Source organism: Pleurodeles waltl, chromosome 12 (genome assembly GCF_031143425.1).
Source record: "Pleurodeles waltl isolate 20211129_DDA chromosome 12, aPleWal1.hap1.20221129, whole genome shotgun sequence".
NCBI classification, from domain to species: domain Eukaryota; kingdom Metazoa; phylum Chordata; class Amphibia; order Caudata; family Salamandridae; genus Pleurodeles; species Pleurodeles waltl.
In genome coordinates this window covers 71,254,272-71,280,363 of record NC_090451.1, presented here as the reverse complement: position 1 = coordinate 71,280,363, position 26,092 = coordinate 71,254,272, and the positions used below count along the sequence as shown (strand labels likewise).

The 26,092-nt window shown below is 45.4% G+C and overlaps 1 protein-coding gene across 1 annotated transcript; it reads left to right on the top strand.

Annotated features, from left to right (window-relative positions):
- Window positions 1-2,477: 2,477 nt before the first annotated feature.
- On the top strand, window positions 2,478-25,023 carry MEX3D (mex-3 RNA binding family member D). The gene is made up of 2 exons (XM_069216903.1): window positions 2,478-3,382; window positions 22,796-25,023. The coding sequence occupies exons 1-2, from the start codon at window positions 2,863-2,865 to the stop codon at window positions 24,091-24,093; spliced, it is 1,818 nt and encodes a 605-aa protein (XP_069073004.1). The 5' UTR covers window positions 2,478-2,862; the 3' UTR covers window positions 24,094-25,023.
- Window positions 25,024-26,092: the final 1,069 nt, after the last annotated feature.

Sequence of the window (26,092 nt, the reverse complement as noted above, 5' to 3'; positions counted from 1 at the left end):
CGACTGCATGCTACCTGCTGAGTGTCTTCGCTACAGCTGCTTGCTTAGACTGCCGAATCCCTGGTCTATATGGGGACGGCATCTTTCTAGACAACAGGCTTCCTTGCTCAGTTATGGGGATGATGTCTTCCCAGGGGGGATCCTGAAGGGCGGATAAGGGCTTATCACGCTGTGCTCTAACATAGCTTAGGTAGGAAATATATATATATATATATATATATATATATATATATATATATATATATATATATATATATATATATATATATATATTATTCCTAGTGACAGTATAGTGGGACTGTTTCTGTGTTTCACTCTCCTCATTACAATGTTGCTTCTAGTGTGTTTTATCGCCCTAGTTATTGCAATACCTGCCATTTTATCTAAGATGCAGTTACTTCAATAAACCTTATTGAACTTTACACTGCTTCTGTTTGTCTTTGTCTGTGTGAGACTAATGTAACTGAGAGAAAGGGATGAGATCTGATCAACCACGATTCCCCTGAGGAGTCCTCTCTGTCATGCACCCAGTTGCCACAATCATCCCCCGTCTCGGATGGAGATGAGGCACTGCTAGTTGGCCGGAAAAACAAGATTGGGCCGACAGATGTCACACGATATGGAATTGTACTCAGTACCCACAATTCAAGTGATTCTGCCACACAAATCCAGTAGTCTAATTAGGATAATGAGAGCCTACGCAACACTAGTTATCATAACGTGACGATCAGCATTTTATAAAACAGCCAGATACATAAATAAATAACCAATAAGCATGATGACAAAAAAGCTTTTTATTCTGAGGGTGCCTGGTGTGACGCAAGGGATGGTAGACCTTCCTTTACCGCCTCACTTTAGGGGTGGGTAGGGATGCTGAGCAGGGTCGGGGATTAGGGGTTTTGCAGCTGGGAAGTGAATGGACATGTGGAAAGGTGTGAGGAGAAATCGAGAGTGGTTGGGGATCTGAAAACTGGCACAGGATGGAGGGATTTGCCAGGCTCTGTTTGGCTGATGGTGATTGATGAATTGGGTCTCCAAGCTTAGTTGACTAATTCAACCAGTTCTTAGATCTGTGTTTCATCCCATTGTCATAAGCATGCAGTCCTGGCACGTCCACTCTGCCCTTTATCATCTTGAGGATAACACATGATGATATGGATAATAAGAAACATCTATTAGAAAATGTATGTGGTAAAGCTGCACTCTACAAATACATGTTATGTTACTATCTTGGCAGTAACAGATGTTAAGAAATGGTGCGAACTATGTAATAAAAGACATGAATGATGCAGTAATAGACTTACAGTATACGGTTGTGACAAGTTATGCTAATGGGCTGATAGGTGGAAGGTAGATTGATTGTATACACTAAGGATGGGAGGCTGGTGTAGTGACAGAAAAAGCAGTGTCTGCAGACTGGGGCATAGTTTTCTAGGCTCTAGGAGGCTGTCAGATGATGGGAGTGAGAAGCTGCCAAGAAGATGCTTGTAGGGAACGAATGCTGATTTGTGGGAAGCCATCATTGTTCCATGTGGGCTGTGTGAGGCTGGTAGTGGATGGGGTTTGATTGGGTAGCGGTAGACTGGAAGCAAATGCTGCAGTGCTTAATTTGTGAAAGAATAAGAGTATGTACCCAATGTTTTGCTCTGAAGCCTGCGGATGGCGTTATGGAATGTCGGTGTGCTGAACACCAAGGTTGTGTCATGCCTGTCTTCCACCATAGACATTCCCCACCATTTTATCTCACTCTAGTATTAGTGTGGTACTGCAGAATGTCCTATAAAATTTAGTTTGTGGTAGGGTTGGGCAAGGGTTGTGTAGTGGGTGGACTCTGGAAAGCTTACAGAGTTAGAGGAGAGCATAATCATAAAAGTATTGCAGGTGTTGCTATTGATGACTGCTCCTAGGCAGGGATTGGGTGCCAATTGTGGGTCCCGGGCGGCTGGACTGTGGTGCTGCCACGAGCGCCTGCCATGTGTGAGGGCGATGGACTATGAACGTCTGGTAGGGGCTGGGCACTAGGAAGCTCAAGGGGTGTGGGATAGGCAGAGTAACAGCTGGCTGGCATGGTGTGCCCCTTTATGGGCGGGGCAGAGGTTGTCTTTTGGGCACTGTCTGGTTTGCAAGGGGAGGGGCCTATGCGGTGATTGGCTGAATGAGAGCGGGTGCTGTCAGGGGTCTGGCCTTTCAAGTCGCTGACATTAGCAGTAGAACGAAACCCGTCCCGTGGAAGGGGCGTGCTCGAGGGCGTGCCCATGCCTCTGCTCCTCCCCCAACCTTTTGCCGCAGCTGCCCATGTGCGTGTCCTCTGAACCCATTGTTGTGTTGCTGCTGGTGTCACGCCTTGACAGCCGCGGCACTGAGGGCGGGGCCAAGTGGGGGGGGAACTATGGGAAGGGGGGGGCCTGCGGCGCGCGCCAGCCTACTGGGGAGGGGGGAGGAGGGGCGCGCGCCGTGGGGGGGACAGATAGGCGACCAACCAGCGCGCAGAAGCTCGGGCGCGCGCGCGCGCCTTTTCCCCGAGCCCCCGTATTTTTTTTGTGTAATTGTAATGTATGGGCGCGTGCCTACGTGCGCGCGCTGAAGAGACAGAGAAAGCGGCGCGCGAGGCCGCGAGGCGGGCGGCGCACTCGCACACACACAGGAGGGCACGGACGCCGGACAGACAAAGGGAGAGGCAGCAGTAGCGCGAGCCGCCGCCACCCTCACGAGGCCGGGAGCAGCAGCAGCGCGAGCCGGCGGCGCGAGGACAGCGGCAAGAGCGCTCCCCCCCCCGCCACCACCGAGGCTGCAGGAGCCGGAGAAGCGGACGAGCCTGCCGGCGCCGCGCCCAGCCGGCTCCCCGGGGAGGGCGCCCCCGCCATGCCCAGCTCCATCTACCACCCGGAGGGGGACGCGGCGGCGGGGGGCAGCCCGCGGCTCGGGGGCCCGGCCGCCGGGGAGCCGCGGGGGCAGGAGGACGAGGAGCCGCAGCCGGGCGCAGGGGGTGCTCCCGAGCCTGAACCCGACAAGGACGGCGGAGGGAGCGGCGGCGGCGGAGGAGCCGGGGACCCCGAGCCCCCCGAAGCCGAGGACGCCTTCCGCTTCGCTCTGGGGCAGCTCTCGCTGCTGGGGCTGGGGGAGGAGGACGGGGGCCCCGAGGAGCCTGAGGAGGACGGTGGCCCCGACGAGGAGCTGATGCTGCTGGACCCCGAGTCCGGGAGCCCCCCGTGCGAGCCGCCGCCCCCCGTGGACCTCTTCTCCGGCGCCTTCCCGCACCTGGGCCCCGCGCTGCTGGCCGAGCAGATGAGCATCATCGGCAGCCGCAAGAAGAGCGTCAACATGACCGAGTGCGTGCCGGTGCCCAGCTCCGAGCACGTCGCCGAGATCGTGGGCCGCCAAGGCGAGTACCGGGGGGGGGCTGGGGACCTGGGTGACCCCCACCGGCCGGGGGTGGGGACTGTACGACAGCAGCGTGCCGGGGCTCATGCAACTCCATCCCGGTGGGGGGGGGCACTGTCATCACCACCCCCTCACCCCCAATTACTGGGGTGGTTGCTGCAACACCCCCCCCCCCCGGATTCCTGCTCAGTGCAAGGTGGCTATCTACTCTCCCTTCTGGCCTATATTGTCTCAGCGCCCCCACCATGCAAGAGTTCGCTGCCTCTATTCTGCCCCACCCTTGGGATGTTGCTTTCTGGACCAGTAGATGTCCTTGTGTCAGCAGGGTATAGGGGTCTCTGTCTCCGACAGTTAGTAAGCCTCTGCAGGGTCCGCTTACTTTTCCTGGCCCGCTTGTCCACATCCCTCATCGGGAGCCTTTGTTATTCCGACATGGAGAGTGTAGGGCGTGCGTCCTTTATCCAGGATGAGGTGCACTGTCTTCATTGGTGAAGGGTGGGTGGCGCCCCTTAGAACCTTAGCTGCCCGGGAGGTTGTATGCAAACTTTAAGCATTAACTCTGGTGCAGTGATTTTTGGTGAGTATCTCTGGCGGAAAGCTGCAGGGTGGTGGGGAGACGGGCAGGTGTTTCTGGAGGTGGGAACGATACGGAGGACCGCACGGCTGGAGAAGGTGTTTTAAAGGGCTTAAACGGTATTTTGATTAAAAAATCCATCTACGGTTAATGGGGACCCCCTATGTTTCACATTTGCTGAACCGAATGCAGACCTATCTTTGTATACATTTCAGATAGGCCTCTGCAGCGCCCGACATGCGCAGCCACTCAGGGAAGCAAATGACAGCTCGCAGCTTCCCACCAGCGGAAAAAATGCAGCCTGAAGCAGAAAATGCTTTTAGAAGTGATAGACTTAGTCCCTTGGGGGCTCCTTTTCTCGACCACGATAACAAGGGGGGGGGGGCTTCTTGCAACTAAACGTGACGACTACCTTGTGCAACGTCTTTAGGTACTCTTAGAAATGACCTAAACTTCATTCATCTGTAGTGCGTCCCTCCTATAGGCCACGTGCACCGGGTTTCTGTTTTTTGTGGGTCGTTAGGCTAAGTGCATAAGAGGACGCAATCACTGCTGCCCCCCATGTACACAAAATGTCCTGATCCAGCTTTTCGGTGCTGCACATATGAAGAACAAATATTCACCCCAAGTAAAATGACCATGAAAGATTAAACTTCATTGAGGAGTTAAAAGTTGAAAAGGTACCGGGTGACTTAGCAAAGAGCAGCTTTCAAGACAGACCACACCAGCAGTGTTTGCAGGATTTGTCATGCAACCCTGTCATAGCACAATATAACATCAAAATAAATTAGATAACTTCACAAGCGGAAACTGGCGGTGAATATTCGAGTGTTAACTGTAACAGGGATGCATGACACAGTGGCGTTAACCTACAAAAATTCTACAGTATCCCGGAAGTAGTGTCTAAGGGTTGCCCTCCCCTAAAGTGAATCCTGCACTTGTCTACTCTCTACATGGAAACGGTGCTTGCTATCTCCCTCTTGGGAGAGATGCACCTAGGCTGATATTCAGTTAAAAGGCCGACAGCACCGCGCTTGGTCCCAAGTTTCGAGTAAAAGCCTCATTGGAGTTGGTCAGTTCTGGAAGGCGGGGACTCCGTTTAGAATGCTGGCCTGCAAAATCAGATAGATTAGTTATCCCAGAAGTGGCTGGTCTTGCAAGTGTAGGGAATTCACATTATCTGCGACCAGTGTAGGCCTGCACATGTGACCAGGTGCTGGGTCCTCTTTGGTGGTGCCTTAGGCCCAACAGCCGCTTTTATTCACGGTTTATTTTCTAGGGTATCACCTTGTGGTCACGTCGATCCTTTGTTTGCTGCAAGTTGGGCTCGCAGGTGACAACTTAGGAGTTATTGGCCGGCACATTGCATTATGCTTTAGAAAAGTGATGTGGTGAATTAAGACGGTCTGTAGGCGGGGTTAGTGGAGGTGGGAAGGTCAGGTAATGCTCTTGGGTGTGTGCGTGGGAGGGGGGCAGGGTATTCAAGTGTAGTTCCCTCTGAGTCAAACCTGACAGGTTTTTTTTTTTTTTCTATGGACCCGAGACCGAACAAGTGCGCTGGCAGTTTGCACCTGACTGTATTTTGGACCGTTTGCCCACTGTAGGTTTGGTGTTTGATGCAGTGTCTTGGGTTCCATTCACTACTTCATCTTACGTAAAGGTGGCTTATCTAAACCAGCAGGTCATCTTCAAACGATAGAACATTACTGTGAAGAAGATGGCGTGATGGCGAAGAGCTGCACTGCCTCCGAGAGGCTCCACGAAGACCCTCCAAGCATGGGCTGAGCATCCCACTCGCAGGCAGAGATCTCGCTTTCCCATTTCGTTTGGCTCTTAGAATGGGGAAGGGGCCGGGTGGTGCAGAGAGTAAATAAACTGTGAGCTTCCGCGCTCGACACTTCAGAGGGAGTACATCTGGATTCTTTCCCAATCTATCCCATGCCCGGACATGCCTTCCCCGGTTCCTCTCCGCCCCCGAGTGCACAGGAAGCAGACAAGGTTAAAGCGCCATCACTGGCTGGTGCAGGCAAGGAGAGTGCAAATGTGCCTCGAAGAGGCTGTGATTGTGGGGGTGCGGTGGCAGGGGGGGCATCCATCAGAAAGGGTGCATGGCGTTGACTACCAATCAGTAGCAGGCGCCCCGAGGCCATCTCTTGCAGCATTAGTAGTTCTCGCACTGTTACCGGAGAGGATTAAGTGTTCATGGGACCAGGTGGAATATCCGGACACAGTAGCATGAATGGGGAACTGTAACATCCGCTACGTTGAGCTTAAGGCAGTATGATTTGTGTAACAGTGGAAGCCCAAAGTATACGGCAGTTTTTAGTTTTCACACAATGGAGAATTCAGGGATTGGGTGTGTTACCTGAGCTTTGGGGCTTTTTCTGGTCGGAGAAAAGCACTCCTTGACTTTTCTGTTTTTAAATCTACAGTGACATTTGTTTTTCTATTTTTATTTATTTGCTGTCATGTTTTTTTTAGGCCCTAGTTGGCTCACAAAAGCAGGCAGTGGTCTGCTTCAGACAGGTACCATTCCTAATCTTTTCATAGGGGTCGGGGTTGGGATGTGTGGCTCAGGACTGCACACACTGAATGATGTTTGCAGGTCTGTGTCGCTTTCCCGGAGTGCTCAGCCTTCAGGTAAGCCGCAGATACCACCTTATTGGAGATGATTTTGCCAAACCCAGTAAGCCAAGATAAAGGCCTCCTTTACATCTGCATTGGTACAGGTGACTTGAGCTTTACTGGTGCCTACACCTTGGCTAACCCATACCAGATCTGTTTTTACTTACTTTTTAATATTGTACTAATAGATTTAATACAAAAATAGTCCCCCAAACGCCAGTGGATATAATTTTAGGGACCCATTTAGGACTGACACGTGCTGAAGAAAGGGCTCGGTCAGACCCTGCTGAGTGCCCTGTTTGCTGTTGAGTGACCCCCCAATGACGAAGCATGCCACCCGATGTGGGTTAGAGGTCTCCTGCCTAGGAAATTATCCTCACAACCATTTATTGTCAGGAAATCTAGCTACATTATTTTGTTGTTCGTTCGTTCCTAGGCATCTGAGACACGTTTTGCAAACCTGGTGGTTATGATGTTAAAATATGGGGCTAGATGTATCTTTTTTGTACAATAGCGATTACCTAATTGCGAATTGCAATTAAGTAATCGCTATTGGAATGTATGAAACTCCAGGAGTTTCATACTGCGATTCGCAAGGACTCGCAAATGGACCTACCTCATCAATATTCATGCAGTAGGTCACAATTTGCGAGCCATTGTGAATGGCTAGAATCACAGAGATGGCACAGCAGACCACCATGTCTGTGATTGCTTCTCAATAAAGCAAACAATTATTATTATTTTTTTAATGCAGCCCGTTTTCCTTTAAAGGAAATCGGGATGCATTTAAAAATAGTTTCATTTTTTAAGAGTAGGCAGTGGTTTGTGGGACCACAACCTGTTTTCGCATGCATTCACAAAGGGGAAGGGGTCCCTTGGTGGCCTTGGAGGTCCTGAGATTTAATATTCTACCTTCTGACCATCATCTTGCCTTTGCTTCTCGGATGGGACTTCCCATATGTGCATGTTCTCAGTAAGCGCAGGGGGCTTAAAGTGGATGATGTAGATATTTCTGAGCAGCATTTAAAATAGTTTGTAGACATTTTTTAGGTGAGGTGCTCTGAAGGATCCCTCTTGTTTCGGGATGAGCTTTTTCATCGCAGAAATTTTTAGAGGCGATTGACTTGAATGACCTCTTGGTCTAATGCATTTCCCTATTAATTGGGAGTCTAAAGGGAATAGTTGAGTATGTTTGATTTAGTAAAAAGGAAAAGTGATTTACAACCTGATGTCTGAATTTTTTTTTGTTTATGCTTTTTTGAAATTCACGTGTTTAATGGAAGTACCTTTACGGTTATGCAAAATACCAAGTTAACAAAGTCCATAGAAATTTGTGCTTGGTGTGCTCCACTATTATATTGTTTGAGTATGTTTGCTTCTTCTGCTCACTCTGATTAGAGTTCTTTCTGTAAGTCTGGCATAAATCATCTTAGACGTGCTGTGACTTTACATTAGAAGAGCCTTATTTCAACAGACCAGCAAGGACACCCCCTCTGGCATTTCTCACGAAGCTTGACCAACCTCAAGCTGGTCAGCAGAGATGGTACACAGTAGTCCTTCGAGCAAGGCTGACTTGGCCAGTGAGGCAGTTCTCCATTTTCTTCACCAGTGGTTGAATGTTGCATCCAGCACGTGGGCCTAGAAGTAGAAAGGAACAAAGGAATAAGCACTTCCTCATTTTCACCTCTTTGTTTCGGGTGAGATGGTGCCCTCATGCTTGCGGGCGGCCTAGGTGATAAGAGAGACTTGTTTTTATAATAGCTGCTCAGTTCTGGTAGGAGTGAAAAAACGTCTACCATAAAAGACTATGGTTCTTTGCCCTAGCTGTTTCCTACTTAAAACCAGTTAATGTGATACTCTGGCCTGAAATCTTTTTTTTTTTTTTTCTAATCGCGAACAATCCAAGTATATCTTTTGGGAATCACAAAGGATGTTAGTTTGGTTTTTCAGAGGAGGCAATTAGATGGAACACCTGCAAGTCTTTATTGAAGGTAGCCCCCGTTTGTGTGGAGTGACAGACTCTAGAATCTTACATTTCGAAGTTGGAAATGTGAATGCTTCTAATACAGCACAATGACAGCTGGACTGTGCTAATTAGCAGTCAGCCACAGTAGATTCAATGCCAAGGCTCCATTGTCATGGATGGTCTCGAGGTTACCACCTAGTAGTAAAATGTAAACCTTTGTCTTTAATGGTGCTCCCTTTCTGTGCCAAAGGCTGGCTTCTGGATCTCCCTTCTAATCCTTTATCATGTAAATGATGGGCTCTGAGTTAGGAGGGCACCTCACATTAGAACATTGGCATGTTGAGCTGTGCTGGTGAGTGTTCCGGGGCTAATAATGCCTGGTATAGAGCTTCTATTCTAACATGCAATGGTAGTTTTTCTGTTTCGCCTTTTTTAATCTACGAAGTTATACCTCTAGTGGGCGAAGTGATGTAAAGTGTTATAGCTCTTTTCGCTCTAAACATGTGTTTAAAGGCCCCTCTGCTCCTTTTATAGTCCCTTGTTCGCTGCTCGGGCCAATAGCTTGTAAAGATGATAGAACGACTGTTATAGCCCTCAGCAGCGGGCTATATATAGTACGATAATTAGTAGTTTGGTGTTTATATTTTTCTATGTAAAAATTATTTGGGGACTTAACACATTTCACATATTACAGATATAGTGAACTATAACCACACATAATTGAAACATTAGTTATCCTGTCAGTAACCCACCTCGTCCTCTTTCCTCCCCTTGCACATCACACCTTCTTACCTAATAATCAGACATGAAGCTGGTACACTATAGAAACATTTGCAGAGTTCCTGCTTGGTTGCACCCTGATACTTTTGTCCATCTTCCCTGTTATGTCAGTTATTTTAAGAACCCACATTACGGCTATTGTCACCCTCTTTCTTCTCAGATTTATCTTCTGAGGCAAAAGTACTTCACTTAATTCCCTGCCCTTGCTTGTGCTTTGTTCCTTTGTGCATGGATGTCTTCTGCAGGCCAGGGACATCTTTGCTAGCTCATCCATTGTGTGGACGATTTTCCTTTCTGAAAGGATCGGTAAGAACATCTATTCTCTGGCAAAATGGATTCAGTTCTTGGTTTCATGGAACAATTTTACAGTATTGGCTGTACTTGAAGTTGGCGAAAGATAATTTAGCAGCAGTGATTTCTGAAGACTGCAAACTTTGCATCGGTTGCAGTACTATACAGGTTGTTTTGGGTTGTGAAGTCTGCAGTGGATAAGGCTGAGGGAGGGATGCCAGGGCCGCAGAAATCAACCCATCTCATTGGGTAGCCAAAATGTTGGGGGAATGGTCATCACAGTAGACCTTTTGTCTTGTAACTCCTGAATGCTGTACAAATAACTAACCTTTGCTACAGGCGCTTCCTACTTTCTTCTAGCAGGTCCTCATCCTTATTACAGTAAAGAACATATACTGTTTCCAAAGTACCAAATGATGCACTTATTTTAAGTCTTGGTACTCCAGAAGGATCTTGCATGTAAGGGCTGTATTCTGCTTTATCAATAGGAACGTGTAACCTTGTATCCACTATAAAGCATTTTATGTTTGCAGGATTCCAGTTTTCGATTCCCAGTAAAGGGGGGGGGGGGGGGGGGGTTTAAGAGTGTCCGAACATATATATATAGGTAAATGCTGATGTGCCAGTTGTAGGTTAAATGTTTAAATGTTATTTTCTTGATTCCAGGTCCTGGATCCCGTTTCCCCTAAAAAATAAAATGAATGTTTGGAGATTGCCAGAACCTCACCTCTCCTCTGGAAGCTTTCACCCACCAAGTGCATGTTGATGGGTGTTGCTGTTTTGGGACTGCTAGCTTTTTGTTCCATGGGTCTTTAGGGTAATGGAAATAATATCACACCTGCCACCCATAAGTTTGGATAGTTTATGTATTCTGTCAGTGCTTCAGGGCAAATAAATTGTGGTTCAGACAAGCTAGGTAGTATCTTAAGCCTGAAGGTAGCGGAGTCCTCGCTTTCCATTGATAATACACTGCACATCAAGAGATAAGTACCCATAAATACTATATATATATTTTTTAATGCATCTGTAAATCTTAATCCCTTAAAGATATGTTGAGGCTGTTTTGCAGCATTCTTATATTGAGGGTTAGAAAAATATTCTCTCCTTAAGGTGTGCACCTGGGACTTTAAAGATTAATAGTATTGCTAAACGTACAGAGCCTCAGTTGTAGCTTTGACACTAGTCTATCAAGCCCATTGAAATAGAAGTGATTAAACTTGCATTAAGGTGTCGCTTAGAAAGTGAGCGTGAGTATATGTTTTACATCAAGTCACCTTTCTTAAATTTTTGGCCAAGTTTATTCTTCCAAGGTTTAAGGCCCTACGAGGGTTTCTGACCTTTAAAAAGCACTTTCTAAATAAGCGAACACCATACGAATTCGTACGCTAGCAATACATTTTACTTAATGTAGAGGTTTTATATTATTTTAGTTGTTTCAATTGAGAGCTTTCGGAGAGGTGGAATAAATTGTTTATATAGCTTTTTTTCCTATAAGTTTGTCAGGTTTTAGTAACAAGTTTTACTATGCCCTGCTTACTGGTACTCTGTTTACTGACCTCAGACCGGTGGAAGGCTGAGTTTCAAAAGTGACCTCTGTGGCTGCCTATGTTTAGCAGCAAATATTTAACGGTCTGCTTTATAGCTGTTAGATCCTACGTTTGATAGTGTTGCCTTCGGTCAGACTACATGCCATCGCCAACTGGATACAGAGGAGCCGCCTTAAACTGAACTCCGACAAGACAGATTCTCATCCTCGGCTCCAACCACTCCGCATGGGACTATTCCTGGTGGCCAGCCACCCTAGGAACTGCATAAGACGCCCACCAACCACGCACGCAATCTAGGTTTCATCCTAGACTCATCGCTCACCAAGACCCAGCAAGTCAACGCCATCACATCTTCCAGCTTCAATACCCTCTGTATGCTCCGCAAGATCTTGAGATGGATCCCTACCGAAACCAGAAGGACGGTCACCCATGCCCTTGTCAGCAGCAGACTGGACTATTGCAATGCTCGCTACGCTGGAACCACGGCCAAGCTACAGAAAAAACTGCAATATATACAGAACACCTCCGCACGCCTCATCCTCGACATCCCACGCCTCAACCGCATCTCAGCCTACCTGAGAAATCCACACTGGCTCCCCGTCATAAAGAGGATCACCTTCAACACCCACAAAGCTCTCCAACGCTGGCCCTGCCTACCTCAATGAACGACTCACCTTCCACACTCCCAACCGCCAACTCTGCTCTGCCAACCTCACCTTCACCACCGCCCCTCGCATCCACAGAGCTACAGCCGGTGGCAGATCCTTAGAACCTCGTCGCCAAAACCTGGAAGTCCCTCCCCGTCCACCTACGACAGACCCAGGACCCCCTGACCTTCAGGAAACGCCTCAAGACCTGGTTGTTTGAGCAGTAGCAATCTCACACCCACCCAACCCACCATAAGCACCTTGAGACCCTAGCGATGAGTAGCACGCTTTACAAATGTTTGAGTGAAGTAGGTTTATTGAGGGAAGATAGATGTGTATATATCTGTTACAGATAGGTCTCCGTCAACAGATGACTAAAAGCTATTGTGAAAAGTACTAAAACTTTCCAATCATTGGATCAACCCATTGATTGGCTGTCTTGCTAGCTTCATGTGAATACCTATTTGAGGGCTGCCTTCACTTCTTGTGTTTGCCCCACCTCTGGAGCACAGCTCTTTGCCATCTTTTTGATTGTATGACTTGTATCCTTTCACAGCTTCATGTTGAACTACTTTTTTCCCCTTAATGCTCAATGGGAGTGGGTGTCCACACATTTCTATTTACTGTTCCTGGATTGGTAGCTGAAATCTTGGAATGGTAAATTGAAGCAAACCAAAATGGCGATTTCTGTATGCATGGCGATTCTAGGTCTAATATATGATCTCACAATATATATGCGGATGTGTGACACATGGTTGCATGATCACACTTTTTTGCCAGTGGTGTTTAGCAGCCTCAACATGGAAATTACTCCCTCCCACCACCAGTGTGGGACAGCATATGCTTACTTTGTCAAAGGCAAAAGGTGTGACCTATTGGCTTTGACACTTGCTTTGTGTTGCAGGGGATAAGGTATTGGTGTGAGTGATTTCTGAGGGGCTTTTCGATAATGGGTGTATGCAGTTGATGTATGGCACCTGTAACTAACATTGGACTCCCGAGGGCTGTATTCATGGAAAGGTTTTCAGATAGCCCCAGTTGTGTAAATAATTTTACTTGAAAATATGGGCCTTGTACACACATTTAACCCCTGATGAGTGGGGATCGACCTCTTCATAACACCGTTAAAGCTAATGGTGGGCCTGGTGAGATGTGCTGAGATGAGGGAAAGGTACTGGCCAGTCCTAGAGCGGTGTTGTGGGCACGCAGGTGGCTTAGGGTTGGTTTCAGTGGTGGCCCAAGGTACCTTTTCAGCATCCTCCTTTTATGTCTGCCTGTCAGGTCTGTTTCTCATTTCAGAGGCCCGTTTGTATCTGCACTAGTTTCTTTCATTAGTAATTTAAAATAACGGTGTGTTCACCTCTCATTGAGTACTAGGACTCCGCATCCCTGGGTACTATCGACCCTCCGTTTGTGCGTTTCCAATCAGATGGCGTTTATTCTAGTACCTTTAAACGTTGGCAGCCGGCTCCTAGTTCTGTAAAGCAAACTACGCAGCGCCAACACCCACAAGTCTCCGAATAGTGGCACGATTCATTGCAGTCCATTGTGCTTTTATTTGTTTACCGCCGTGAAGTTTCTTGGTTTAAAGTGTCCATTTGAGAGGCCTATTCGCCCTAGCGTTCCGCGTATTATGCAGAAGAATCTTGTAAAGTGTTGATTGCAGAACTTACTACTTACAGTAGTATCTCGGGGCAGGCCTCCACTTTTTTTTTTTTTCCTGCCTCCTTTCAGGCTGTTGAATTTTCCTCCCACTGAAGTTTTCAGATGCCAGGCTCCATACATATCGGGCAGTGCTGCTAAATCTGGCGGCTGACGGCTGGGTACCCTGTATGATGCAGGGGTCCCAAGTTTCTGTTCCTAGTAGGTGCAGCTGCCGTTCTACGGTGCGTAAAGTCTGCTCGGTGCCGCATTTCACTTTTTGTCTCCAGGTCGTGTCCGTGGAGCATCTCCTGTGTGCCATGGGACTGTGCAGCCAGGCTGCTTCATTGTTCTTTGTTAGACCTAGGCGTGCTCTGCTTAGTATGGTGACATCATGCAGGCAGGTTCCCATTGGCTGCATCAGTCTGGTCTCTACCCAACCGGAGCTTCTCCTTCCTCTTCTTTCTAGGCGTCCTTCGGGAAGGTGTGCTGTCTAGTGGCTGCCCGGCTTTTTATAGCCACGTGCCCATGAGACATAACAAGCCCTCGTTGTTTGTGTGTTTTTTTTTTTTATTTTAATTAAGCACCTGAAGATTTGTTTTTTAAATTTGTTGCCTGGATGTTAAGGAGACTGTTGCAAGTCGGTGTAACCATGTTAAATAAACTAAAAGAATGTTTCAAACATGAAGGTAAATATGGGTCAGGTTCGAGGGAGCGAGCCCTCTAGGGACTTGTCTTTGGCGGCAGCCTAAGCATACCAGCGCATCCAGAGATGTGAGAGAGAGCAAGCAAGTGAAAATATCAAACCATACCACGCTGGTTATTGGTTGTATGCCTACCTTAGGGTGCAGAGCAGTGTCCCTTTGTGCCAAGCAGCGCAAAACGAGGAGGAAACGTTCATGTGTAAGTCTCACCCTTGGTTTCTGTGCATGCTTTACACAAGTTACTCCCGCCCAGCAAATGTTAAAACTTTTCATTGGTTTTTCTTCCTTGGGGTTCTCTGCAGTTTTTTTCTTCTTCTGCACATGGTCTTTCTGGCTGAACAATTTGTGTGTGTATATGTGTATATATAATTAATTTCATGGTATTAACACTCCATGGACAAGGGTGTCTGAGCAGGACCAGAGTAGATGTGATTGTATTTCTAGAACAAAAGAAGTCTGCTGGTATAAGAGGTCGCCAGATTTCTGGCACAATAGCAGATTAGACAAACGCCGAATCCTGATTTTAAAAAAAGCTCTTCAGCTTCGGTCAGTGTGGATTTTTTTTTTTTTTTTTTGGGGGGGGGGGCCAAAGCAGCTTCCTTTAAAAATTCCAGCCCAAAGCCTGGGTGCAGTAAGTTCACCTACTGCAGCATATAGTATTGAAACTCTAAACAGCATAATTAGATGATAATTAATTTGATACTGACTCAGCAGAACTAGTATGAATGTAGTCTGGGAATCAGTAAAGGCTACCTACACCTCCCACATGAGGCTAATTTGATTATCTTAAAAAAAAGCCCCTACTTTTCGTTACTAACAAACATGTACACCTCTGATGGTGTGCTGCAAGTGGCTGAAGGGCAGACTTTTGAGCTGGCACGAGTTCATGCACAGCCTTCTCTTCCGAATGATGTTAGCTGCACTTTACATTCTGAACTCGGGAATATCTCTGCATAGTTCTCACCCTACCTTTTTTTTTTTTTAAAGAATTGCCTTAAGCAGGATCTGAAGGTTCTATATAGAATGAAAGACTGCGCTTCAATTTTTTTTTCCACTGACCCAGCTATCTTCTGATCAATGACTGTAATGCTTCTGCTAAATTTGAGGTTTTTTTTCACAACTCTTACTGGCTAAACCTTTTCCTGATTTATTGATCGCTATCTTCTTTAAAAGTTTGTTCTTTTGCTAAGTTTACATTCAATGAATGCTGTATGTAGTCTCTCTCAGCATATTAAGTACTTGGACTAATCCTTGTGATAGTTGGTCGGTGACACAGGAGTCTGCTTGGGTGTACTTGTTTTACTCTTGCGCTATTGGGGAGATTTCATGTGAATCCCCACCCAGCTCCTGCGGTTCTCTAGCTCAGCCTGGATCACCACCACCGCCGTCTGAAATTAGGGCCTACAGGCGGGTCCTCTTCCGAATGTGGGGGGCAAATTGTTGCCTGTTTGCAGTGCAGACTCCTCATGCTCTTCTTTCAAAAGACATCACTGCAAGCTCTTTGCCACTTTTTGAAACTTTGCTTTACTCGCTCCATCCTTCTGGCATCCTTGCAACATCTCTACATTTATCCTATTCCTCAAACCTTAAAAGCACCCATCACGCTCTCCCCCACTCAACTCCTTCCACCCAGACCTGTTCCCTTTACTGTCCCCAGACTCGCAGGCAGCCTCCCGTTTCTCATCCCACAAATCCTTTAAAATCGGTAGGTGTCCAAGCACCTTATCTAAGGCGTGGAGAAGATAACACAACTAACTACATTTAATATATAAAGTTAGCACAACTACATTTATTTAATATAGAAACAGTTGGAAAATATAAATATTGATTTGATTATACTCTGGGTTTATGCTAATATTAGACATCTAATTGTATTAAGTTTCAGTGCTTTACAACTGGGCTCCTAACGCTGAACTTTATTTTGTGTGTGCTACTATAGAGCCCTTTAAGTGTCACCTTATTTTTTTTATTATCTATCTTCACCCCTCCCCACCGGCAGTTTCAAGCACTGTTCTGCATTTTTTAAGACTCTTGTTAGAATTCATCAGTTTCCGATGCTGCAAAATTCCTGCCCCAGTCTCGGTGGATTTGACAGTCTCACTTCCTGAGCAAGTGTGCCACTTATTCAGAGCTAGCCCAACACTTCGGTGCGCAGTCCTTCTCATTGAATGGGAGGTTAACTTTTTTGGGGCGTAGAGTGTGAGTTGCCCAGTATGCTTTTCGTGGGTAACTGAGGGTGAGCAGCTCGTCTAGATCTTAATTTATTCGGTGCAGACACCCACCTTTTGGGTGCACAGTGTCAGTTTTAGGCCTGAAACTTTTCCCAGAAAAGTTCCAGGCTTGGCACATAGTACAACCCAAACTTGGTTTACGGCATTGGCGGAGTAAACGGCATAGAAACTGAAGAATGCAGTGCCGGGAGCTCGGAACCGCAGTGGGAAGCATTGTGGGCCTGGACAGCTACCACTGTGAAGCAACACACCATCTTAAAATAAATTTACTTGGTCGTTAATATTTTCAGGGAATCTGTGCCCTGCCATCGTACACGTATTGGGCAAGGACCTGGACTTTGGTCCCTCATGCAGTAAAACGGAACTCTGTAAACGGAACAGTCACCAGGGATTTTATTGTAAATCCTCCTGATCAGGCAAAGGGTGCCTTGGACCTCAAAGTAAATAGAATAATCTCTTGAAAGCATGCCTTTTGTAAGTTTGTGAGGCGTGTGAAACGGGGTGTTATGGTTGTTTTACACCTCCTAAAGTAATCATGTCGCTTCATATCGGCCTCTAAAGTGCCCTGGATTAACTGCATAGTTACGTCTGTTATCTCAACAGCAGATAAAGTACAATAGTCATCCTGGCTTGTGGTTTTTAGACACTTGCTTGATAATGCGTAATCCCTCCTGCTTATTATCCTAGATTGGAGATACAAATATGAACTTAATTAGTATTCAGTGCGAAAAAAAAAAAAAGAGCACACTGCCTCACACTCCAGCAAAAAGTTGGCCCCAATGCATCTTGGAAAATGCAGTCAGATTCGTTTCACATTAACAAAAGTAATCCGTCTTTCGCCTTAGTTGGTGCAGCAAGTGCTGTGTATCCCTGGACACGTGTTTCTGGGTTTCGCCTGTCATCAGCACAGAGCAGCATATTTTGTGGGGTTGCTTGAAATGCCACCAAACGTCTTCTCAGGTTTATGTACCACTCTGGTGCGCAGGTGCCTCACCAAGGCTCGTAAACCTGTTAGCTCAAGGGAGCCGCCATTCGACACAGTGCAAAAAAAAAGGAGCACACTGCCTCTCACTCCATAGTATTCAGTTGTTAGCGACGGGTCAGTTCTTAATCCTGGAATCCCTCTTTAACTTACCAAAAAATACATCATCATCTTCCAGACAAGCTCTTCATTTTAGGCCGCTTTTGTCGTCTCATTTCTTAATTTTGAATGCATTTTGGAATCCACTGCTTTCCAAGAGACTAAAAAATGTTTTTGCTTTATCTGTAAAGAGTGTAGTTGACCCAGAATGTCAGTTCCATTAATTACTAATAGTGTAGTGCACCCCACACCTTCTGCAACACTCCAGTGAGGGGTTGTTTTGAGAAGTGCCAGTTTATGGTCTTGTAAGCTTTTGTTTTTCTCTGCTCCTCTTGGTATTGTCATGTGGTGCACCTTTTTCTTTGGTGGGAGTACCCAGTCCTTGATCTGGGCTGTATACAACCTATTTTCACTACCAAGACCCCAACCCATAATCTCCTAGATCCAATTCCCACCCCACCCGAACTTTCAACCACTCAGCATTCATGCCACCCATTTTGTCCAAGAGTTTAGTTGTACTGAAAAAATCAGAAATTTTGATACATTACGTGCTCTGCATTTGTCCTTGCCCGCCATACTCAATCAATGGTGCAGATCAACCGGACCAAACTTACAATTTTGTAAACCCTCAATCGCTCCATATTACCTGTTTCATGCCATGGGTGCTATGGAGGAAAAAATATTGCTTGAAATGATAATGCTGAATGAATAATAAAATGGAGCATCTTTCTGCTATTCTTACAAGTTATCTGAGTGAATCTATTTTTCATTGTAAGAAAATATCCCTTGCTCTGCTTTCTTCATTTTAGATTTAAAAGATCCAGACGTTACTGTGGATGTTGCTTCAGGGCTGAATGCAAAGATCAACCATCTACCTGCACCAGACTACATAATATGGTTTGATCTAAACCAGGTTCTAGCAGTTGTCCATTTTGGCATGGTCTTCTGTCCTGATAATTTAAGTCGTTAATGTCGTAGTCTCAAGCTCTTATCCAACACTATAGGAATTGGAGATCTAGAGCTGCTTGCACCAGAAGCATGTTGCTTAAGAATCCGCCATTTTCCATAAGCTTGAGGTTGACCTCGAGCCCCTTTCTGCAAGGCTTTATTGACTTCAAGATTATAATGTGCACCTAATTATAGTATATACATTCCCAATATATAATCCCTTACAACATGGTTAAGGTTTTACTAGTATCTTCATCTGTAAGAAATTACAAAAGTCCAGTACTGGAATGACATTACTAAGCTTGGTATAAATTATTGAATGGGTCAGTCATGTCTGCTACGGGTTTACAGTATTTATTTAGTTTAACTGTTTTCAATGTAGGGGGAGCCTTACCCGTAATGCCACACCACCAACCGCGTTTAGGAGTTTTTCGTTCAATTCTAGTGATCTTGCAGTATTGAATTAAGGCAGGCAGTGTCCTTCGTGGGAATCGGGTGCCTGATCATGCCATATTTTCAGAAAACACAAACCTACACCCAATAAATCAGTTGGAATGGATTTTCATACCAAGTAGTTATCCTGAGTATCTGCCTCGGGTCCCAGACTTCCTTCTAACCTCTCTGAATTAAGGGATGCAGTAGGAATGAAGTGTGCCCCCCCTCCTCCACCCCCCAATTTTCATATAACAGTGCTCTTTCACTTTCACAGACTTCTAATTATCATGAACCATTTGGCTTCCGCACAAGGCATTCTGGTAAGTTAAACCCTATAGGGATGTTTTGCGTAAACTATTCATTGAGGTCAAATGCTCTACGACGCAGTACAGGTAAATAGCGGAGGGCTGTCTTTGAGTTCAGTTGCAATATTTATCACTTCTCTAACTTATTCCAAAAAATTGTAATAAAACTTTTAGTCGCCAGTCTTTGCAGCACTGGCAGAATGCCATCAAACGGTGATGAATTTGGTGGGCAGCAGATTACTTAATTACATGCATCTGTATACCTTCCCAGACATCTCTTTATGCGATAATACATAGCCGGTGGAGGTGTATTTTGGAAGGTTAGTGGATATTTGAGTACAGCTGTATTTTGTACTGATTTCAGCCAGCAGTTGATTTATCCAGCAGAGTTATCTACCGGAAGGACATAGTTTTGGGCATTGTGCAAAAAGGGGGCTTGGGAGAGGGTTTTAGCGGAAGTGGGTTGCCCTTAGTAGAGGCATTTGATGAAAGGATATGATGGGCTTCTGAAACGTCATCAAATGGTGGTCTGCTGAGTGGCTTCATGTGCTGCAGCCCTTTATCTGACCTGTCGGCTATTGTTTCCCGTAAGGCTACTTTGGTGCTGACCAAACCTCTTGCAGTTGTTGCCATTTTTCTAGTGAATTTGTTTCTAGAGTGGGTGATTGCACACACGAGCTTCTGCTGTCAGTTCTAGTCTGACCGAGATGGACCTTGGTGCTGGATTTAAGTCTAGTCGAGTTGAATGATGTACTGAGGCCATTATAATTGATGTAACTTTTTTCAGACTTTTGTTCGAGATCATGATTTTGTGGTGTTCACCATCCCGTGGTTGTAATATGCCCTTTAACCTAGATCCCCCCCCCCCCCTTGTTTCCTTGTGCCCTGACTTTTTATCCTCCAAAGGTGATGATGGGGACCCCCCCACACATCCTGGGTATTGTGTCCAATTTTGAGAAGGTTCTCTTCGTCCTGGGTTTGGAGTAGCATGAAGTAGAGATCAAATCTAATCAAGATAAGATGTTTGGCAGCAGGGCACCAAAGGCTTTGGGGACCTACACTTTTTTTTTTTTACAAAATCAACATTGTATGCGGATTTCAGAAACATTTTTCCCCCAACAAAAATATTGTGTAGATTAGGATTTTTCAGAATTCAGCCATTGTGGTTGCTTCTTGTTAGCTAACAACTCTTGTATGTTCTTAGATGAAGTTCTTTATGGCAGTGTTTTAGGTACATCAAAAAAAGGGGGTGGCGTTGGTTGCTCAGCACATGTGCTAGTACACTGTTGACCCATGGGGATAGTCCCCAATGCATGTTCTCTCTTTTCCTTAAGTACTCATCTATGCTTTGGGAGCATGTTTGGGTTAAAGCCAGTTGCAGTTTTGACTTAATTGTTTGGGAAACTGAGTAGCTCAAGATACTGTTCTTGCCTCCTTACTGCACCCACTAGTTGATATAAAAAACAATACTCGACTACTCTTCCTGCAATGTCTTTTTTTTTTTTTTTTTTTTCTTCTTCTTCTTCTTCTTCTTCTTCTTCTTCTTCTTCTTCTATTGACTTGGCTAGTTGGCCTTCCCAGACATCCCCAAAGGTGTCGGAATAGACCCTGCATGAAGGGCCTAAGTTTACCAAATACAAATGTGGGGTGTTTCTTACATCATGCAAGCTGCAGTTATAAGAGTGTTGGCCTATTTCAGTTAAACATTTTGAAAAACATTGATTAAAAAATTGGAATAGAGATTTTCTATTTGCTGCAAGTGTTTGCTGTTGTAGGTTACGAGGTGTGCCCACACCTACCTGATTTCTTCAACACCCTGCCTACCTGCTCTCAAACAATGTAGGACCTTGAGTGTTCTTGCTAACCTGTCCAGTCCTTTGATGCTTAAGTGACTATTGTATAAGTGTTGCATCTCCCTCGAGAGACCCCTTTCTTTTCACCCCCCCCTCACCACATACAAGCCCAGCCTTTCCTCTTTAGCTTCAGGTAGGATCTCCTGAAACACATTTTTGCAATGAGTCGTCTGGTTTCCGCTGGATGTTCTCTCCAACACTCAAGTGTTTTAACAATCCCACTCCTTCGCTGGAGATCTCCTCCTCCCCTTAAGCTACCCTGTGCTCCATAAATGTGCTTGTATCTCCCTTTAGCTAGGGAAATCATGCTTTGTGCTACCATTGGGGTTATTTAATTAGAAACGGCGCTGTGGGTTACCTGCTCGCAGGACTGACCTTCACATTACTTGGGAGCTCCTATTTTATCAATTCCTCAAAACTGATTCAGTTCCTTCCCACGTTCACTGATGTGTTGATCTATAAACCACTACCTCTTGGCTTTGTTCTCCACGTATTGATTGACCTGTTGAACCGAGAACCCATTATTGTACTCAAATCTGTTAGTTCATTTTCTACTCACCAGATGTGGTATTTTTTGCAGCATCACTCTGTACATTTAAATGACATTCTTGACTTGCTATCGCTACCCTCGAAGCCAAGTAAGCATATGCAAGTTACTGGTGCGACATTCGCACTTTTCTAAAAAAAAAAAAAAAAAAAAAAATACTTTCATTGTTTTGCAGAAGAACATGACCCTTAACGTTTACATTTTTTTTTGTGCATTTTACTTGGGGGTTGGCATAACTCCGGTAATTCCATTGAGAGTAATTATGTGCAATTACCTAAGAATTCAGAGAGATTAGACTAGAATTAAAAAGAAGAATTTTGCGTTTATTTATATTTCTCAGTGCAAAAATGAACACGGTGATGCATTTTACGCTAAGAAATATCACTCAATGCAACAGAACACCAAAATAGCTAGCATGAGCAGCCTTTGGTGCTTGCTAAATATGCTACAGGGTGTAGGATTTTCCCTCAACTTAGTACCAGCATTTAGCACCATTTTCTAGGCACAAAATCCACCCTCATCTAAAATCTACTCTCATACATTTTGCACTAAGAAATGGGTTAAGTGCAGCAGAACACCAATATCGAGTATCGGTGATCGCTGAATGTGCTTTTGTGGTATTCCCCCCCCCCTTAATCTTATTTGTCCGAGCAGGAGTAACTGCCTAATTATTGATACTCCTGCATCAGAGTAATGTGAAATCACCCAAATTATGCTTACTCTGGCGTAATAGCAACTTTGCCCAGGGCTGCATCTTGCCCTTTTAATGGTTTCTTGTGTGTGGTAGCTTGTAAAGCTTTAACTCCACCAAATTGTTTAGACTACTACGAAAAAAAACTGGACCTTTCCCAAGGTTTTGGCCTACAACTGCTGAGATTGCTCATGGAGTGAAACACTGGCTTTTGATGTGTGTAACCTACAGGTGATGGGTTTGAAAATTGGGAAGCTCACTTATTTTTTTAATAAAGGTGCTAAGAAATTGCAAAGGTTAGCTATTTTAAAGTAGCAACACATACTCAGTACACCAAAGTTGAGGGTTCTTTGTCATTCTTGCAGAATAACGTGGAGGATGAGGTCTTCATTTCTTTAAAAAGTCTAACACTTTTTCTTGTAGGTTAGGTTGGTGCAGTTGAATGATTTTGCATACAACTGAAATCAAATAAAATAAAGGTCCGCTGTGTTAAGTGTCTCTTCTGGTATGCTTCTAATTTTCTTTATTTTCTTTTTATCTTTCTTCAGGATGCAAGATCAAAGCCCTGCGAGCGAAAACCAACACTTATATAAAAACCCCAGTCCGGGGGGAAGAGCCCATATTTATCGTCACTGGACGCAAAGAAGATGTAGAAATGGCCAAGAGAGAGATTTTGTCAGCTGCAGAGCACTTCTCCATGATACGAGCAACCAGAAACAAGGTCAATGGCCTCACTGGAACGGTCCAAGGGCCCCCCAACCTGCCAGGCCAGACAACTATCCAAGTCCGGGTACCCTACCGCGTGGTCGGTTTGGTGGTGGGACCAAAGGGCGCAACCATTAAGCGCATCCAGCAGACCACGCACACCTACATTGTAACCCCAAGCCGAGACAAGGAGCCAGTGTTTGAGGTGACTGGAATGCCGGAGAATGTTGACCGTGCCCGGGAGGAGATAGAAGCCCACATTACAATGAGGACAGGCTCTTTCGTGGATATCCACACGGACAATGACTTTCACTCAAATGGCACTGATGTGTGCTTGGACCTCTTGGGCAATCCATCCAGCCTCTGGGCCAAAGCCCCTAATCCAACCCGCAGGCCATCTGCCAGCTTACGGAATGACAGCCTGAGCTCCCTGGGCAGTGCATCCACAGAGTCTTACTACAGCAGCCGTGTGGCGGACGCCAGTCCCACCAGCCCGTTTAGCACCAACAGTAGCAGCGGTGTTGGCCCCAGTAGCACAGGGTTTACGTTCAACGACTCCCACGCCCCACCACTGAACTCTGAAGAATCTGATTTTGGATTTGAATTCCTGGCCCTGGACCTCACTGCCCCTGGCACCATATGGTCCCCGTTCGAGCGAGCAAACCCTCTCCAGACCTTCAGTAGCTGTTCCTCAATCAACGGTAACCAGAGGCGGAACAGCAGCATCAGTGGCACTGCCACCCCACGGCACTCTCCCACCCTCCCAGAGACTGGAATCGCCCTGGAACACCCGCTAGCTCGACGGATCCACAGCGATCCAGTCAGCACCTTGTCCTGGCTGCCCACTCAGGGCTCGCTTTCTTCTTTCTCCAACAGCACAGGATACTCTTCGTCTTCCTCCCTACCTGGCAGCATCTCCGCTGCTTCCGGCTCCCCGACGGATTCCAGCAGCTCAGACGGCCACCGGAAGAGCGCTCGCGACTGCATGGTGTGCTACGAGAGTGAAGTGATCGCCGCCCTGGTGCCTTGCGGCCACAATCTCTTCTGCATGGAGTGCGCCATCCGGATCTGTGAACGGCCCACTCCAGAGTGCCCTGCTTGCCACACTCCAGTCACCCAAGCCATACGCATCTTCTCCTAGCCAGACAACTTCAGGAAGAGCTACGATCCAAGGGGCATTGCTTGCTTCGCCCTATCCCCCTAGAACACTTTTTAAGAACTACTACAATATACCTTTTTAAATTAACCCTTTATTTAATATGAATTGGACAGGAGCAGATAACAGTTTTGGATTTGACTAGAGATGGTTGGGAAGGGATTGAGGGTTGGGGGGGTGGGTGTGCGGGCAGAGAAACTAAGGGGCAAAAATTCAAAATTGGAAGAGAAAAAAATCAAATGTTTACAGAATCCTTTTACCTCTGGCCCTGGGGTTTCATGACTGGCACGGGGAAAGTTTAGCTCATCTAAATCATTTCTTTCCAAATAACAGTATTCCGTTGTGAAAAAGTTAAATAAACTGAAAGAGAAGGCCCGGTTGCACTTTTTATTTTTAGGACACGCAAGGGTTTTGTTTTTTGTTTCTTTTTGTACGTAGCATTTTATTTTTTTGGGAAGGAATGTTCTTTCTACATATATATAAATATATATATAAATATATTTTATTTTTAATCTTGTAATTGCCAATGTGAAAACTGCCCAAAAATGTTACATGTTTGGGAGTGTGCAAGTGTGTCCTGTTTCAAATGAAGAGGGAGGGCGGGGGGGAGGAATTTATACTTTAATTTTATATTTTATTTTTGTCTGAGGGATGCGTTCTGTTTGTATCTTTTAGTTTTATTTTTTTATCCTTTGCCTCTTGTGTATATGTAGGGAATTTATAGGAAATATGTACTTTATTGAATAAATTTTAAGAACTAAAGTATATTTTATTTTAAAGAGAACGGACCTTTAACCTGCCAGGGCTAAAGAACCGGATTCTATATTTGCTGAGCTGACTTACGGTTATGAAATTGTACCAAGAGTTTTATTTTTTGACATCAAAGCCTTCTTAATAAAGACTTTTTACAATACATGCATGTGTTTGTGGTATGTCAGTACAATGCACAGTTCTCACACAGTTAACCCAAGAGGCTTGCTGAATTGGAATTAAATCTGTGTGTTTCTTCGCCAGCAGGTTAGTGGCATAAGTGCTGGACAGGGCGAAACAAAACCTACCTTCTAGCCATTCTCAAGCAGCCATTCCAGTTCTAACGATGAGATGCCAGGTACTGAATAGTTATTTCGTCTTTGGCCATTCCTGTTTTTGTTTTGCCTTTCCGAGTTAAGCTGTCCAGTTTGTTAAACATGCAAACTGGTACATAATGGCCTTAACCTTCAGTAGGTTTACTGCAGTTTTTTTTACCGTTCCAGGATTGAGATGTCTTTCCCGATTTTTCTCGGTAGGCATTGCCTCAGTACAAGCAGATTTCTGTTTTAAGGGTATGGTGTGACAGTACAGTGACCAAATACTGCCTTCTGTTACATGCATATCCCCTGTCATATGTAAATAAATTACAAATTTATTAGCATATACCAAAAAAAATAAAAAAAACCTATTTGTATCATGACTCGCTAGCTAAAATTCTGGTGTTTAAAGTCAACACCGACCAGTACATAAATAAAATGTATGCCATGTTAAGTTACTTTTGTTTCTGTTGGGCACTAAGCTTCAGAATGAAAGGTTACCTTTATATTCTAAACACACCGTTTTTTTTTTTTTAAATATTTTCACACTTGAGGTTTTCAAAGTTGCCCACTTTGCCATCGATTGCCATAATTCTCTTAACCGCTATTGCACACCCTTGTCTGAAGCTCTTAGAAACATAACTGACTGCTGTTGTAGGAAAGTGTAGCATTCCAGAGCCTTTTGCGTCTTTTGGTGAAATGTCCACACCTTGTGGTCAGTTCCTCTGTATGTCAGATACAATCTTCCGACTGCGCTGGTGTCCGCCAGTCCCCGCTTGTTCACTTTCATTTTTCCTCCTTCGGAGATACGGGGTGGGGGGCGATATCCATTCTCGACAAGCAGGACACCAACCATTGTTTTTACTAGATTGCGCCGCTCCTCCAGGGCTTGTCCCTACGAGTGTAGAGCTAGTCTC

What these genes read in the sequence shown, in the direction of transcription:
- MEX3D (XM_069216903.1), top strand. Translation starts at nt 2,863, where the DNA reads ATGCCCAGCTCCATCTACCACCCGGAGGGGGACGCGGCGGCGGGGGGC. An exon ending in CGAGATCGTGGGCCGCCAAG is followed by an intron (nt 3,383 to 22,795) that starts GCGAGTACCGGG and finishes ATCTTTCTTCAG; the next exon opens with GATGCAAGATCAAAGCCCTG.